We start from the raw sequence: 16365 nt of genomic DNA, 5'->3' as shown, positions 1-16365 counted from the left end.
GGTCTGGGGCACTGGGGCCAGAGCCCATGTCAAAACAGGCCAGAGCCTTCTCTCACAGGCTCCACAATCTGGTAGGGAAAGACACTGTAAAAATAAAACAGTGGTCAGTTCTCTGAAAAAAAAAAAAAAAAAGGGAAAGAGGAGTAGAGGCCCAGGAAGTGTTGCTATTTTATGTGAGGTTATCAAGGACGGCCTCTCGGAGGAGGTGCCCTTTCTCAGAAGAGAAACCTGCAGACACTGAGGGTGGGAGTTACAGGCCTGCTGGAGATGGGCCAGGTGGAACGGGGCGTGCAAAGGCCCTGAGGTGCGAGTATTGGGGGAGTTCCCAGAACAGATAAGCCAACACAGCTGGCGCGGAGGAGCCAGGAGGAGAGAGCCAGGAGCCGGGCACCCCACCTGTGGGCCCTAGAGGCCACGGGGAGGACAGGGGCCAGAGTGTCCCTGCACACCTGCGTGCGTGTGGCCGCCCACGTCCCGCCACGGGAGCCCCAGGAATCCCAGAAAACGAAAGAAGAAGCGGAGCCCTCCCTGCACGCTCCCTACCCCCTCTTGCCACCTCCTCTCCCCGCTCCCCCCGCCCTCCCCCCGCGCCCTCCGCGACCGAGGCGACTTCCTCTTTCCAGCCAATTTAAGTCCCAACCCCTGAGCAGCCTGGAGGAGAGGGTGCCGCGCGCAGCCGAGCCATGGGGGACCACTTCATCCGCCACATCGCCCTCCTGGGCTTCGAGAAGCGCTTCGTCCCCAGCCAGCACTACGTGAGTTCCTGCCGGGAGAGCCCTGCGCTGGGACAGGCCTGGGGGTGGGGGTGGGGGGCGCACATGCGGATCCCCGCACAGCCCCGGGGCTCCCTGCCCGAGGGGAGAGGGTGCAGGGTCGTGGCCGAGACTCCGGGTCCCCCGGCCTCAGGCCGCCCATCTGGGGCCGCAGTCCACGTGAGCCCTTCAGATGATGCGCGGCCCCCGCCCCTGCCCCACTCCCTGCTCTCCCCGCTGGCACGTGTTTCTGCCGGCCCCTCCGGGAGGGGTCCCCGGGAAGGCGCGCTGGTGGTGATCAGTTACATCAGAGTCTGGGCCCTTCCTGTAGGGTGACACCACCGCAGGGACTCGAAGAGTCCCCCCTCCTGCCCCCGGGGAGCTGGGAAAGTGTTGGCTCAGACCCAGCCACCCAACCCATTATCATAGGGTCTCCAAACCCAGAGGAAGAACAGAGAGGGATCCACCTTATAAACAGCACATGGGCTGCATTCAGAGTATATGCGGAGACCTTTCGTCTTTTTTTAACTTTTAATGTTGAAATAATTTCAGATTTACAGAAATGTTGCCCCAGGAAAATGCCAATTACTCCAGTATTCCTTCATCCGCATTTTCTGTGTGTGTCTCTCTCTGTTCCCTTGTCCCTCCCTCCCTTTCTCTCTGAATATATATATTCTGAATCATTTGACAGTTATTTGGAGACGTTGTGCTTCTTTACCCCCCAAATATTACAAGTGTGTATTTCTTAAAACCAAGAGCACTCTCTTACAAAACCAAAGGTGTCGAAATGAGGAAATTAACCTTGATAAAACACTGTCATGCATCCCACAGACTGTATTAGGATTTCAGCAATCGTCCTGCATGTCCCTCGGCAGGGACGTTTTTTCCAGGCCCAGGATCCAATCCACGTTATCCTGTGTATTTGAGTTGTCACATCTCTTTGGTGTCCTCTAACCTGGATTGGTCTTAATCAGTTTTGGTCCTTTTCAATTTTGACTTTTTTGAAGAGATGGGGCCAGTTATTTTGTAGAACACCCCTCAATTTTGGTGTTTCTGATACTTCTTAGGGACTTTCCAATGGCTCAGTGAGTAGAGAATCCTCCTGCAATGCGGGAGACACAGGTTTGATACTTCCTTAGATCCCAATGGCTTCCCTGATAGCTCAGATGGTAAAGAATCTGCCTGCAATGAAAGAGACCCTGGTTTGATTCCTGGGTTGGGAAGATCTGCTGGAGAAGGGACAGGCTACCTACTCCAGTCTTCTGGGCTTCCCGTGTGGCTCAGCTGGTAAAGAATCTACCTGCAATGTAGGGGACCTGGGTTTGATCTCTGGCTTAGGAAGATCCCCTGGAGAAGGGAGAGACTACCTACTCCAGGATTCTGTCCTGCAGAATTCCATGGACTGTATAGTCCCTGGGGTTATGAAGAGTTGGACACAATTGAGCAACTTTCACTTTTCACTTTAGATCCCAATAATTCAAGACACCCTGGAAGTGACTCTCTGTTCTTCTCTTTGAGCCCATCAGGTGATTTTTATTTATTCCTATATTAGTGATGTTCGATCACTAAATCCTAAGTGTGTCTTCCAAGTTTCTCTGCTGTAAAGCTCCTGTTTCCCCCTTTGTAATTCATAACTGGGCTTCCCTGGTGGCTCGGTGGTAAAGAATCCACCTGCCAGTACAGGAGATGTGGGTTTCATCCCTGGGTGTGGAAGAGATCCCCTGGAGAAGGAAATGGCAACCCACCCCAGTATTCTTGCCTGGATAATTCCATGGACAGAGGAGCCTGACGGGCTGTAGTCATTGGGATTGCAGAAGAGGTGAACAAAACTTAGTGACTACATCAAGCAACAAAATTAATAACGAATCCGTGGGGGAGGTTATGGAAAGCTATGTGAGTATCCTGTGCCTTACAGAAACTGGATGACTCTTGCTTGAAACAAATGACAATCATGATTGCCAAATAATGATTTTTAAACTCTACTCGTCCTCCTGCATGCATTAGTTAACATTTTCCTGTGTCTTCCCTTCTTCCTGGTTTATGTCCGTATGGATCCATGGATTCAGTGGGTCAGAGTCCATTACTATTATTACTTATTCTGATGCTCAGAATGTTCCAGATTTGGTGACTGGGAGCTCCTTCAGGTTGGCCTCTGTGCTCTTTTGGGGGATATATCATGTCATTCTTCGAGCACTTTTTTTTTTTTTTTTTTTGAGAGGGCACCAGAATCCATTCTTATGGCACAAGGTGGTCCAGCTTAACCTGGACTCTTTCAGCCCTAGGCCTGGACTCAACTATTTCAGTAAAGAACCCTGGTTCTTTAGTGGGAATGATATTAGAACACAAAATCTGGAAGCTAGGTGTGCTCATTGCCACCAAGGTGTCATGGCTCGTGACTGCCTTTTCAGTGGACAGACTGGGGGAAATAGCCATGTCGTATCATTCTTGCCTCTCACCGTTTTATATCTGTAGTCCCTTTCTCTCACTGTGGGAACAGTGGGTCCCAAAGAGATTAGTGTATCACTCCTCTGCTCAATTCTAAAGTAAACATAAATTTGTTTCAGAGTAACTACACCCACACCGCTGTCAATAATAAACCTACTGCTAACGTATTAAGTGACTACTCCCACACCACTATTAACAATAAACCTACTAACCTAATAAGTCAAAGTTAAGTTTTCTCTGCAGTTGCTTTTGTCCTTTTGGACTGAGAACAGTGAGAGTGCTTTAACCAAAAGCTACTTGGAGTCTTTTCCATTAAAAAAAAAATTTAGACTATTACCCATTTTATATACTGTTAAGTTCATTTGGTTTTGTTTTCCACTTTAAAGTTAAAAAATCCTTGTTGGTTTAACTTTATTTCTAAATATGTAAAATATTAGCAAGTTCACCTATTTAAAGTGCAAGTGTGGTTTTTGGTATAAGTTGTTCAACTCTCACAACTATCTAATTTTGTAGAGTATTTTAATCTTCCCCATTGGGTAGCTATTCTTTTGATTCCCCAATATTTTATTCTGAGAAACTTCAAATATGGAGAGACATTGAAAAAATTTTACAGCAGAGCAAAACCAAAAAATCTAACCAGTCATATGCTCACTATCTAGATTCTTCCATTAACGTTACCTGTAGCACTTGTTTTATGATGCCAACCATCCATCCACCCATCAATCTATCTTATTTTTGATGCACTTCAAGGCAAAGCACAAATATCAGTACACTTTGCCCTGAATATTTCAGCAGGCATATCACAGCCAGAGTTAAGCATTTGCTTATAGTTTTTTCTCTTTTGATGTAAAATTTGTGTAGAATGAAACCCACAAATCTTAGAGATACATTTACTGAGTTTTGACCCTGGGAGTCCCTACAGAACCCAAACTCTCATCAAAATGCTGACCGTGACCTTCACTCCACCTCATGTCCCAGTCATTCCTTCCCAGCCCCTAGAAGCAACTATTTAAGGTGTCTTTTTCCACCTTGAATTAGTTGAGGTCACTCTAGAATCTCACAGATGTGGAATGGTACGTAGCCTTTCATGCCTGACTTCTTGCATTTAGCAGAGTGCTTTTAAGATTCATCCACGTGGTTGCAAATATCAGTTATCTGCTCTTTTGTGTGGCTGAGTGGTGTTCTCTTAACTGTTTCTACAGGCTTATTTTTCCGTATTGAGTTTTTGTTTGTTTGTTTTATATAATGGCTTTTTTTGGATATTGGAGAAGGAAATGGCCACCCACTCCAGTATTCTTGCCTGAAAAATCCCATGGACACAGGAGCCTGGCGGGCTACAATCCATGGGGTCTCAAGAGTCGTACACGACTTAGAGACTAAACCACCACAGTTCTTATGCCATATGATTAACTTATGTGGATTGCATAATTCAGTGGTTTTCAGTACATTCACAGAGTTGCACAATCATCACTACAATCTATTATTTTTCATCACCCCAAAGAAATCCTATTCCCAGTCAAGCCTCAGCCCCTCTACCCCGACCCCGCCCAGCCACTGGCAACCACAAATCTACTTTCTGTTTCGATAGACCTGTCTCTTCTGGACATCTCTTTCTTTCCTTTTCTTTTTTATTTTGTGGCTGCGCCCTCGGCTTGTGGGATCTCAGTTCCCTGACCTAGGACTGAACCCGGGCCGTCAACAGTAAAAGTGCAGAGTCCCAGCCTCTGGATCACCAGGGAACTCCCTGGACATTTCATATAAATCCAGCCACACAACATCTTACTGTGTTGTGTTGCGTTTTGTTATCTGAGCCCAGCCCTTTCTGTATCTTACCTCCTGTTAACTCTCACAGCAGCCCTAGTGGTGAGGTCCTGCTTTTACCTCTAGTTTACGGAGAGGAATTTGCCCTGGGGTCCATGAACTTGGTGCTCTTTCTATGGCCCAGGTTACCCCGAATAGCACTCTCCCTCCCACCCCCAGTCCTGTGGGTTTCCACCGTGGGTGGGGGCTGCCCAGATGCTTGCTTGAACACGGTCCCCTGCTCCTGCCTCCCCCCAGGTCTATATGTTCCTGGTGAAATGGCACGACCTATCTGAGAAGGTGGTCTATCGGCGCTTCACTGAGATCTACGAATTCCACGTGAGTGCCCTGTGTGTGTGGGTGGGGGGTGAGGGGAGACACCACGCCCAGCCCCAGCTCTGCCTTCGGGGAGGGAAACTTAGAAACCCCCTCCCCTCCCAGCCCACAGTTAAGGGGGCATTTTTTTTTTAAATTGAGGTAGAGTTGACTTACGGTGTTGTCGGCCTTATATTTTTTTAATTTAAAGAAAACATTTAAGGTGATTTTTATTGTGAAAATATACGTAACATACACTTACCATTTTACCTGTTTTAAGTGTACAAGCCAGTGGCATGAAGCGTGTTCGCTATGTCACCCTACATCACCACCATCCATTTCTAAACATTCTCATCTTCCCAAACCAAGACTCTGCACCCACTGCACACGAACTCAAGGGGGCTGTCTCAAGGGTCCCCCTGCTTGCTCTGTCCCCGCAGGGGGCAGCCTGGCCAGTATCACCACTGCAGGGGTCATCCCAGGCGCTTGCTCTTTCACTCATGGTCCCTGGCCTGACGAAGACCCTGGTGGACCGGAAGGAGGGTGGATAATCCTGATACCCATGGAACCTGGTCTTCTTGCTTTGTGGGTGCCTGTTATCACCAGGGTTTACATGGGAGAATCCCCCAGGGTTCCCAGCACCAGAGGCTGTTTGGACAAAACTGGGAGGAGGTTATGGGGGTGGGGTCACGGTGTGTGGAGCTTGGCTGCTGGGTCCTGGTCTAAGACAGGTCAGATGAATGGAGGGGCCACAAAAGCACTTCTCTTATTTGAATTATTTAAAGTGAAATGCAGATAAATGTGAAGAAAAACTATATCCAGCCTTTACACCAGCACCTGGAATCACAGCTGATGTCACTGGGCTGTTTGCCCAAGACTTTTAGATAAAGGAGATGGTGCGGCTCAGGAGGGAGGGGATATATATATTTAAAGATATACATATAATTCTGGGCTTCCCTGGTAGCTCAGCTGGTAAAGAATCCGCCTGCAATGCAGGAGACCCCGGTTCGACTCCTGGGTTGGGAAGATTCCCCCGGAGAAAGGATAAGCTACTCACTCCACTATTCTTGGGCTTCCCTGGTGGCTAAGTCAGTAAAGAATCTGCCTGCAATGCAGGAGACTGTGGTTCGATCCCTGGGTTGGGAAGATCCCCTGGTGAAGGAAATGGCAACCCACTCCAGTAGTCTTGTCTGGAGAATCCCCAGGGACAGAGGAGGCTGGAGGGCTGCAGTTCATGGGGTTGCAAAGAGTCAGACCTGACTGAGCAACTAAGCACAGCACAGTTCATATGTAATTATGACTGATTCGTGTGTGCAGCAGAAACCTACTCAATATTGTAAAGCAATTATCCTCCAATCAAAATTACAAAAGCAGTGGAAGCCTCCCTTCATCTCATAGCCCATACTAGCTCCTACCCTACATGGCCACACACAAACACACAGACACACAGACACACACACAGAGCCCAGGAACAACATACAGTAGCGTGGAGCGTGCATTTTCTGAGGTGTAGGTAAATGCCATCAGCGTGCCTTTTGCCTGTTTCTCAATCTTATTACCGTCACTGGGTTACAATTTTGAGACCAGTCCATGATGATACATCGTGGGGCTTCATCTCACCTATTTAAACTGTTTTATTGGAGAAGGCAATGGCACCCCACTCCAGTACTCTTGCCTGGAAAATCCCATGGATGGAGGAGCCTGGTGGGCTGCAGTCCATGGGGTTGCTGAGGGTCGGACACAACTGAGCGACTTCACTTTCACTTTTAACTTTCATGCATTGAAGAAGGAAATGGCAACTCATTCCGGTATTCTTGCCTGGAGGGTCCCAGGGACAGGGGAGCCTGGTGGGCTGCCATCTATGGGGTTGCACGGAGTTGGACATGACTGAAGTGACTTAGCATAGCATTGTAGGATTAGCAACTCCCCCTTGCTTTTTTTTTTTTTTTTTAACTTTTTGGCCGCACCACGTGGCGTGCAGGATCTTAGTTCCCTGTTGGGGGATTCAACCCATGTTCCCGGTAGTGGAAGCATGGAGTCTTAACCACTGGACTGCCATTGAAGTCCCAGGATAGGCCCCTTTTATTACCTGGTGGACTCATTCATTCATCCAACCACTATTTATTGAGCACCTACTAAGTGCCAGGCACATTCTTCTTGATTAGTAGGCAATACTGCTGAAAGATATAAGAAACAGGTGCAAATCCTTGCCTGTTTGTAAACCTTATGTTCCAGTGGAGAAGTCAGGATAACAGACGAAAAAAAAACAAACAAAATAAGTAATTTCTATAGCGTGTTAGATGGTCCTTAGAAGAAGCAAAATAGAGCAGGGAGGGGAGGTGGGAAGGATGGGAGAAGGAGGGGCAATTGTCAGGAAGGAGGCCTTGTGAGGGGGAGATAGCTGAGCAAGGACTTGAAGGAGAAAGAGGGAGAGAGTGAGAGAATGAGCTATTGATCTGCATGGTGGGGGGGAAGAATGGGGATAACACATGCAAAGCCCCTGGGGCAGGAGTGCGCCTGGAGCTTCCAAGGGTGGCTGGGGCGGAGGGGACAGGGGGAGGGTGGTGGCGGGAGAAGTTTGAGCAAGGCAGGCAGAGGCAGGTCACGTGGTACCGCACCCGAGTGGAATAACGCAGCCTTTGTTTCCATTCTGAGTGAGTTGAGAGGCAGGGAGGTTCTGAGGGAGGGAGGGAGGGAGCAGAGGAGAGACAGGATCCAACCTGGGTTTTAAGAGGATGCCTCTGGATGGTGGGTTGAGGACAGACCAGGAGAGAGGGGGCAGTGACCTAAGAAGGTTGTAATAATCAAACCAGGCAGAAGCGGGCATAGTGAGGATCCGATTCTGAACAGATGTGGGGAGCTGAGCCGAAAGGATTGGCTGGTGGGTTGATGTAAGGCAGGAGAGAAAGAAGAACCCAGGATGCCACCAGAAGCTTCTTCTTGTTGTTCAGTCGCTAAGTTGCATCCGACTCTTTGGACTGCAGCTTCTAGCCCCAGCGACTGGAAAGTGTTTAGGTCGTGTCCAAGTCTGTGCCTTTACAATGCTCTAATAACACAGATTCCTCCGTATCTGCTTTTCTGTCTAGAAAATCTTAAAGGAGATGTTTCCTATTGAGGCGGGGGACATCAACCCAGAGAACAGGATCATCCCACACCTGCCAGGTGAGGAGTGGGGCTGAGTCGGCTGGGTGGGCTCCCCTGCCCCGGATCCCCGCGTCTGCCCTCTGACTGTCCCCTCCACTCCCACCGTCTCGGGACTTGACCTTGCAAGTGTGCTCACTGGTCCTCTGGTGTCCTTCCCTGGTGCCGCCAGCCCCGCGGTGGTTTGATGGGCAGCGGGTGGCCGAGAGCCGCCAGGGCACTCTCACCGAGTACTGCAGCGCGCTCATGAGCCTGCCTGTCAAGATTTCCCGCTGCCCGCACCTCCTCAACTTCTTCAAGGTGCGCCCCGACGACCTCAAGCTCCCCACAGACAGCCAGTGAGTGGTGGGAGAGGGAAGGGGTGGTTGGCTCAACCTGGAGAGGGCAGGGCTTTCCCCATGTTACACAGGAAGAGCCTGAGGATCAGACAGGGCAAGCGGCTTGCCCAAAGTCACACAGTGAGAAAGCGAAGGAGGACACCCCCAGCATCCCTGCCAAGGTTCTACCTGCACCCCTCTGAGCCTCAGGATGCTGGGGGTGGGGTGGAGGAGGCACTCTGGGCTGGGGGTCCTAGGTCCTCCGTCTTTGTCCTGGCTCTGCCTGGCCATGGGACCTGGAGCCTTCTGACAGCAGCTTCCCCAACTGTGACCCAGTGCTGAGGGCCAGATGTAGTAGTGGGTGCCCGGGAGAGTGCTTATAAACTGGGGAGTGAGGAGCCCCCGAGAGGATATGGGGCTTGGTGGACTCTTCATTCCTTAGCGTGTCTCAAGCCCCTCCTCTCCTTTGCCACCTCATTCTCTGTTTGCCCTCGCCCTAGGGGTCTCCTGGACACAGGGCCCTGCATGAACGGCATCAGAGAAGCTGAGTGAGATCTCAGAGGAATGTGCTGTAGAAGGTCCCTCTCTCTGTCCTCGCTGGTACTGAGTGCCAGGGGACACCTGGAGGACAGGGTTTGCCATAGACAGACAGCAGCGCTCTAGCTAGTGCTTATGGACCCCTGAACACAACCCTGGTCCCAGGCAGGGCAGCTCCTCTTGGCCCCTGCGGGACAGGGCATCCACCCCCGTTGGCTTCTCTCTCGAGGCTCCAGCAGAAGGGAGCTGGGCTACAAGCCTTCTCCTTTGGGTCTGCAGGAAGCTGGGCAACCCCCTCAGGCTCTGAACAGCTCCTTCTTTCTTCAAAGCCCCTTCCTCCCAGTCCAGCCACTACCTTCTCTCTGCGGTGGCCCCCATTTCCCACGTTCTTTTTGGGAACTGTCTTGGGAAGTTCTTCTGTAGGTCTGTCCTGAGCATCCCAGGGGGAAGCCCAGCGGTCTAACCCAGACTGTTCTCTGCTGCAGGGTGAAAAAGCCAGAGACGTACCTGATGCCCAAAGACGGCAAGAACAACGCTGCAGGTAAGAGGCTGGGGGCAGCCCAGCGGGGTCACCCTCAGGGACTGTTGACACGACCAGGGGCCCTGAGCTTGGGGTGTGCAGGGAAAAGCGCAGATGAGAATAGCTGTGAAGGATCTTGGCGGCTGCACTAAAGAGCTGGGGTCTTGGGACTTCCCTGGTGTCCAGTGGCTAAGACTCTGCACTCCCAATGCAGAGAGTGTGGGTTCGAGCCTTGGTTGGTGCCCTAAGCCCCCACGTGCTGTGGGGCATGGCTAAAAAGGTAAAACACGAAAGAAAGGTGGAGTTTTGGGAGCTCACTTCTGTGGCTGCAGTGCCAAGCACAGACCCTGGCTTCCGACAGCCAGGGAATGTTCTGGCTGAATGAATGATCAGATTTGGGGGCAAAAGTGGCCTTTAGTGGCCCCAAATACCCTCAGATTCTAAGGTACTGGGGATTAGCGCTTCAGTATATGAATTTGGTGGTAAGGGTGGATACAAGTCAGTGCTTAACAGGCAGCTGCAGCATCACCTGGGGGCTGGTTAGAAATACAGACCCTCAGGTCCTACCCGAGACCTATGGAATCAGTGCTTGTGTTTCAGCCAGATCCCTGGGTGATTTGTTTGCACGCTAAAGGGTTTTTAAAAATATGTATTTATTTATTTGGCAGCACAGTAGAGGCATGCAAACTCTTAGTTGCAGCATGTGGGATCTAGTGCCCTGATCAGGGATCAAACCCAGGGACCCTGCATTTAGAGCATGGACTCTTAGCCACTGGACCACAAGGGAAGTCCCCTGCGCACATTAATGTTGAGAAAGGCTGCTTGCAGACCTCGTCAAATGAAAGAGAGCGTGTAAAGTGTGCGGCGGTGTCTGGCACACAGAAGGTGCTGAATCGGTGCAGGGCTGCGAAGCCTGGCTTGTCTCCACTGCTTTCCAGTACACAGGGCGTGTCCACCCCCAGCCTGTCTGGAGCTGGGTGAGGACAGGACATAAGTTCCTGTCCTGGCGATCCACGCAGGGCCAGCAGGGGACAGCCGGGAGGAGGCGCCCACTGTGTCCACTCACCCTGCCCTCTCTCTGCCCAGACATCACGGGCCCCATCATCCTGCAGACGTACCGAGCCGTCGCTGACTACGAGAAGGGCTCGAGCTCCCAGATGGCGCTGGCCACGGGTGACGTGGTGGACGTCGTGGAGAAGAACGAGAGCGGTCAGCCTCCTCACCCCGCCTGGACCTCCCTCCCCTGGTGCCCGGGCCCTGGGCCACAAGCCCCCACCAAGGCTCTGCCCGCCCGGAGAGCAGCCCTGGGCCTCCTCCCCGCCTGGCCCACAGCGGGGCTCGGGCTCCTTCAGGGGCCCTGACTGTCCTCCCCACACTGGGCGGAGCGTGGGTAGGGGGTGCGGCGGGGGGCATCACCCTCTCTCTGAGAGTGCGCCCCCTGGCGGCTCTGGGGATCTGCACACATTCGGGGCGTGAAGGAGCGTCTCTGCGGGATACAGCCCGGTGGGCAGGCGAACTTCTCATCACACCTATGAAGTGGCTTCTGAGCTGTAGTTCTGTGGTTCTCTGTGTACCGGTGTGTGTAATTTCGGCATGGAATGTGGTGAAGGTAACAGGCTTCCCAGGTGGCGCAGTGGTAAAGAATCTGCCTGCCAATAGAGGAGACGCAAGAGATGCAGGTTCAATCCCTGGGTCGGGAAGATCCCCTGTAGTGGGAATTGGCAACCTGCTCCAGTATTCTTGCCTGGAAAATGCCATGGGCGGAGGAGCCTGGCAGGCTACAGTCCAGGGGGTCGCAAAGGGTCGGACACCACCGAGCGACTGAACACACACAGAATCAGTCTGAATGCGAGTGTTGGATGTCTGTGTGTCTGCGTCTGACTGTCCTCACCCCTCCCCACCCGGTGATGGCTGAGGGAGGCTCCTAGACCCACCCAGGCTTACTGCCCCATATCCCTGGCACAGGCTGGTGGTTCTGCCAAATGAAGACAAAGCGTGGCTGGGTCCCAGCGTCCTACTTGGAGCCTCTGGACAGTCCTGATGAACCTGAGGACCCAGAACCCAACTATGCAGGTACCGGCTGCCCTCCCCAGCTGCAGGGATGGGAGGAGGGGCTGGAGGGGCTCAGGAATATTGAGGAGCCAGAGTGACTGCTTTGGGGTCAGACATGACTGAGGGCTTGGGCAGAGATGGAGGCAGGGCTGACACCCCCGAGTCTAGGTTGGGGCAGGAGGTGGTGCCTTTGGTCAGGATGGGGGACCCAGGAGATAGAATAGAGGAGAGAGGGTGATGAGGTCAATCTGAGACATGTGGTAGCTGCCAGCCTGGGGCCGGGTCCAGTGAGAAGCGATACCGTGAGCCAACCTGAGGCTCAGGAAGGAGGGCTGCCTGGAGGTGGGGGTATTGTGGCTGACTAGAATGGGAAAATGGGCAGCCGCTGGGTTGGAGGGGGCCCATGTGAAAAGTTTTGGTTGCCCATATCTTCAAATATTAATAGAAAGAGTTTACAATTTTATGTGGATTTGTGGCTTCTCTTTAAAAACTGGGCAAGACGTGTACACAGGGCTGGCAGCCCCACATGTGAACAGTGGGCTGGAGTGATGGCTCAAGTGCCACTGGACGGGTATTCTTCCTCCCCACTTCTTGTCTGGCTACTCCTTGTGTGCAGGTGGCTGGCCAGGTCTCTGGGGTCATGGGAGCTCCTGGCCTCTGGTGTGGATGGCGGTGGGTGGGAGTGGGCGAGCTACCCTGAATAGAGCAGGCAGAGGACAGAAGTCCAGGAGTGGGGAGAACTGGAGGAGATGGTGTCCTGAGCTCCAGCTGGAGGAAGCCCCAGGCCCAGAGAGGAGGGGAAGGGTGGGGAGCCATGTGCTGGGCGGACCTCCTCACTATGCCCCTCCCCCTCCAGGTGAGCCCTACGTCACCATCAAAGCCTACACCGCTGTACTGGAGGACGAGATGTCCTTGCAGGAGGGTGAAACCATTGAGGTCATTCATAAGCTCCTGGATGGCTGGTGGGTCGTCAGGTAGGAGAGTCGTGCCCCCCCCCCCCTCCCCCCCCCCCCCCCACCCCCATTGCACCTGTCCTGAGAGTCAGCCTGGCCCAAGGTTGGACCTGTGCGGGCTCAGTGCTGACCTGACTGTGTGACTCTGGGTAGGCCATGCCACTGCCTCTCTGGGCTGTTTCCATTTTGGAAGCCGACTGCTTCCATCCCAGCCTGCTCGTATCGCGGGGTTCAGTGTCCTTGTCTGAGTGGACACTTCTTTCCTTTGTGACTTGGGGGTCACGTCTCCTGACCAGTCCATCTATTCATTCTCCAGCAACACAATTAATTGTATTAATTAATATTTTTAAGAAACCACAATACCACTCTATAAAGACTGATTTGTTATTTACTCTCGGCTGCTCGGGGTCTCTGTTGGGGCGCGCAGGCTCCCTCTAGCGGCGGTGAGCCGCGGCTACTCTTTGTTGCGGTGTGCGGGCTTCTCCTCGCGGTGACTTCCTGTTGCAGAGCCTGGCTTCCAGGTGCTCTGGCATTAGCAGTGCTTTAGTGGTGGGTCAGGGATAGAAACCGTGTCCCCTGCATTGGCAAGTAGATTCTTAACCACTAGACCACCAGAAGAAGTCCCTGAATGAATTATTATTATATTTGACAGCTGCCGGAGCAGACCCTGTCATCCCTTTTCCTCTTAAATCCTTCATTGTAATTTTCATCTGTTCATTCCTTCAGATGAATGTAAGAATACTAGTTTTTCCTGATTCTGGGGAAAGCAGAGTCCTGGGGTCTTACACATGAAGCCTGGAGTCGCAGCGCCCACCCGTGACTCCCGTGACCTTGTGGCCACAATACCCCTCATCGGTGTGGCCCTCCACTGAAGACTTTGAGGCAGGGTTTCTCCAATTTTTATTTATTTTTATTGGTGAAAGTTGTTTTACAATGCTGTGTTAGTTTCTGCTGCACAGCAAAGTGAATTAGTTTTTAAACTCAAATTCAGTGAACCCCCATCATGCACTCCTGAGCATTTGTGATTCTCCCACCAGCCAAGAATGAGTTTTACTGAGTAACGTCTGTAGCATACAAAGACTACTTTTTTTTTTTTTTTTTTACTCCCAAACGTAGTAGTAAGAATGGGAAGAAAAATCTTCTCAACAAATGGTGCTGGAACAACTGGATATCCCTGGGAGGGGTGGTGGGAAATGAACCTTGACCCTGCCTCACCCCATACACCTTTATTTGGGATGGATCGCAGGTTTTACCAAGCACAAAACCCCAAACTAAGAAGTTTTTGGAAGAAAGCATAAGGGAACTTGTCGACTTGGAAGTGGGCAAAGATTTCTTAGGACACAGGAGACCATCACCTTATATAAGAGAAGAAACTGACAAATACAAGATTGCAGAAGTTTCATAGCAAACATTTGTCCCAGGAGAGCTGGATCTGCTAATTTGCGCTCCTCTTCTCAGCATCACAACTAGGAAGGCCTGTGTCACACCCATGAGGAAACTGAGGCACACAGGTGCAGGTGTTGGCTGCTGTGTTTGCAACCTCCCAGCTGCCTTGACCCCAGATGACCCTAAGGGACCCTTGACCCCCTATCTGAGGCTCCACCCCCCCGCCGCGACTGCCCAGACCTCAGGGGCTGCCTCTGTTACAGGAAAGAAGACCTCACAGGTTACTTTCCATCCATGTACCTGCAGAAGGCAGGGCAGGACGTAGCCCAGGCCCAAAGCCAGATCAAGAGCCGGGGGGCGCCGCCCCGCAGGTGAGCAAGGGTCCCCGGGGCAGTGGGGGGCTGGGCGGGGCTGAGGAGGGTGTTCCACGGCTTCCCTCTGTGGGTCCCGGCCCTAGGTTGACAGTGCTAGGGCGTGGGAGACGGGGCGCCAGCCCTCTCTCTGAGCGGAGGCTGGAGTGCCCTCCTACACTGTGGGGCCGGCACAGGGCAGCGGGGAAGCAGGGGTGTGAGATGAAGTGGGGGCACCAATGCCCACCGTCCTTGGGATGGCTCCTGAGGGTTGGGGCAGGCCGGAGGGCTTCCAGTAGAGCGGGTAGGCTGAAGGCCGGCGGGGAAAGGCAGGTGAGAAAAGGGCCTGGGCTCTGAGTCAGGGCAGGGGGTCCATGTCGGGGAGGGGCAGTGGCCTTCATGGCTATCGGGGCTGGGCAGGACTCCCTCCACCGACTGCTCTTCCTCGGCCTAGTCGTTGGACCCCAGGGTTGGCCATGAGTCCCCTCGGGTAGGGCTGCGGCAAGGGTGCGTAGGCGGGGCGCTAACCGAAGTCCCGCATCCTGCTGGATCCAGGTCGTCCATCCGCAACGCTCACAGCATCCACAAGCGGTCACGGAAGCGCCTCAGCCAGGACAACTATCGGCGCAACAGCGTCCGTTTCATGCAGCAGCGCCGCCACCAGCGGCCCCGGCCTCAGAGCTCCCAAAGCGCCCTGAGTGAGCGCGGGCCGGGGGCTGGGGAGGGGGGGAACCGGGTGATGGAGGCGGGGCCTGGGGCGGGATCGGGCGATGGAGGCGGAGCTGTGTGATGGAGGTGGGGTCTGGGGCGGGGCCGAGCAGGCGGGGCGGGCCTCACCTGGTGCTGTCCATCCGCAGAGGAGCAGCAGCAACCCAAGACCGAGCGCCCCAAGCCGCAGCCGGCCGTGCCCCCCAGGCCCAGCGCAGACCTCATCCTGCACCGCTGCAGCGAGAGCACCAAGCGGAAGCTGGCCTCCGCCGTCTGAGGCCGCCCCCACGTGATGCTCTCCCCAGCCCCAGCCCCTAAACCTGTATATACGTGTATAGAGCCTGAGTTTAGCAGCCCCTGGCCCCGCCCACCCTGCTGTTCGATACCCTTAATAAACGTTGCTTGGAGGAAACTGATGCTTTGAAAAGTTGCGCCGCGGGCAACACCCTTCATATTTCTAGACAGGACTGGAGGCTGTGAGCTCTGTTGGGGAAGTTGCAAGAACTTTTCTGGCCTTGGCCAAGGCCAAGTTTGCACAAGGCCAAGTGCAAGAGGAAGCGCCAGCCTGGACAGACTGCCTGCTTGAACTCTGGCCTCACTGCAGAAGAGTCTTGAAGAAGAGTGGACACAGTGCATAGTTGGGGCGGGGTAGTGGGGGTGGGGGTCAGGGCTGTAGTTGACCTTGTGTGTACACTTTGAATGCCAAAAAAATTGTATTTAGGTTTAGGGAGACACACATTAGATGTAAAGGTATACCATAAACTGAAAGAGAAGAAATGGAAAAAGACATTCATGCAAATAGAAACTTAAAAGACTGCTGGAGTAGCTATACTTAGAGAAAACAGACTTTATAACAAAGACTGTAATAAGAGACAAAGGCATCCCATAACAATAAAGGGGTCAATCCAGTAAGAGGATGTAACATTTGTAAATATTTATGCACCCAACATAGGAGCACTAACATATACAAAGCAAATATTAACAGACCTAAAGGGTGTTCCCTGGTGGCTCAGACGGTAAAGCATTTGCCTACAATGCAGGAGACCCAGGTTCAATCCCTGGGTCAGGAAGATCTCCTGGAGAAGGAAA

General features: G+C 52.7%; 1 protein-coding gene across 1 annotated transcript; it reads left to right on the top strand.

The window, feature by feature from the left end:
* The first annotated feature begins 607 nt into the window (after positions 1 to 607).
* On the top strand, positions 608 to 15685 carry NCF1 (neutrophil cytosolic factor 1). The gene is made up of 11 exons (XM_040260786.1): positions 608 to 755; positions 5256 to 5336; positions 8399 to 8474; positions 8626 to 8791; positions 9793 to 9848; positions 10914 to 11036; positions 11793 to 11900; positions 12736 to 12853; positions 14482 to 14589; positions 15124 to 15266; positions 15426 to 15685. Exons 1-11 carry the CDS (start codon positions 684 to 686, stop codon positions 15551 to 15553), a joined length of 1179 nt encoding a protein of 392 aa, XP_040116720.1. The 5' UTR covers positions 608 to 683; the 3' UTR covers positions 15554 to 15685.
* Positions 15686 to 16365: the final 680 nt, after the last annotated feature.

This window comes from Oryx dammah, unplaced genomic scaffold (genome assembly GCF_014754425.2).
Source record: "Oryx dammah isolate SB20612 unplaced genomic scaffold, SCBI_Odam_1.1 HiC_scaffold_2, whole genome shotgun sequence".
NCBI lineage: Eukaryota > Metazoa > Chordata > Mammalia > Artiodactyla > Bovidae > Oryx > Oryx dammah.
This window is presented reverse-complemented; position numbering and strand designations above follow the sequence as displayed.

Excerpts from the sequence above, each read along its gene's own strand:
- NCF1 (XM_040260786.1), top strand. The coding sequence starts at position 684 with ATGGGGGACCACTTCATCCGCCACATCGCCCTCCTGGGCTTCGAGAAG. Across the intron at positions 756-5,255 it reads TCGTCCCCAGCCAGCACTAC|GTCTATATGTTCCTGGTGAA; the intron begins GTGAGTTCCTGC and ends GCCTCCCCCCAG. Across the intron at positions 15,267-15,425 it reads GAGCTCCCAAAGCGCCCTGA|AGGAGCAGCAGCAACCCAAG; the intron begins GTGAGCGCGGGC and ends GTCCATCCGCAG.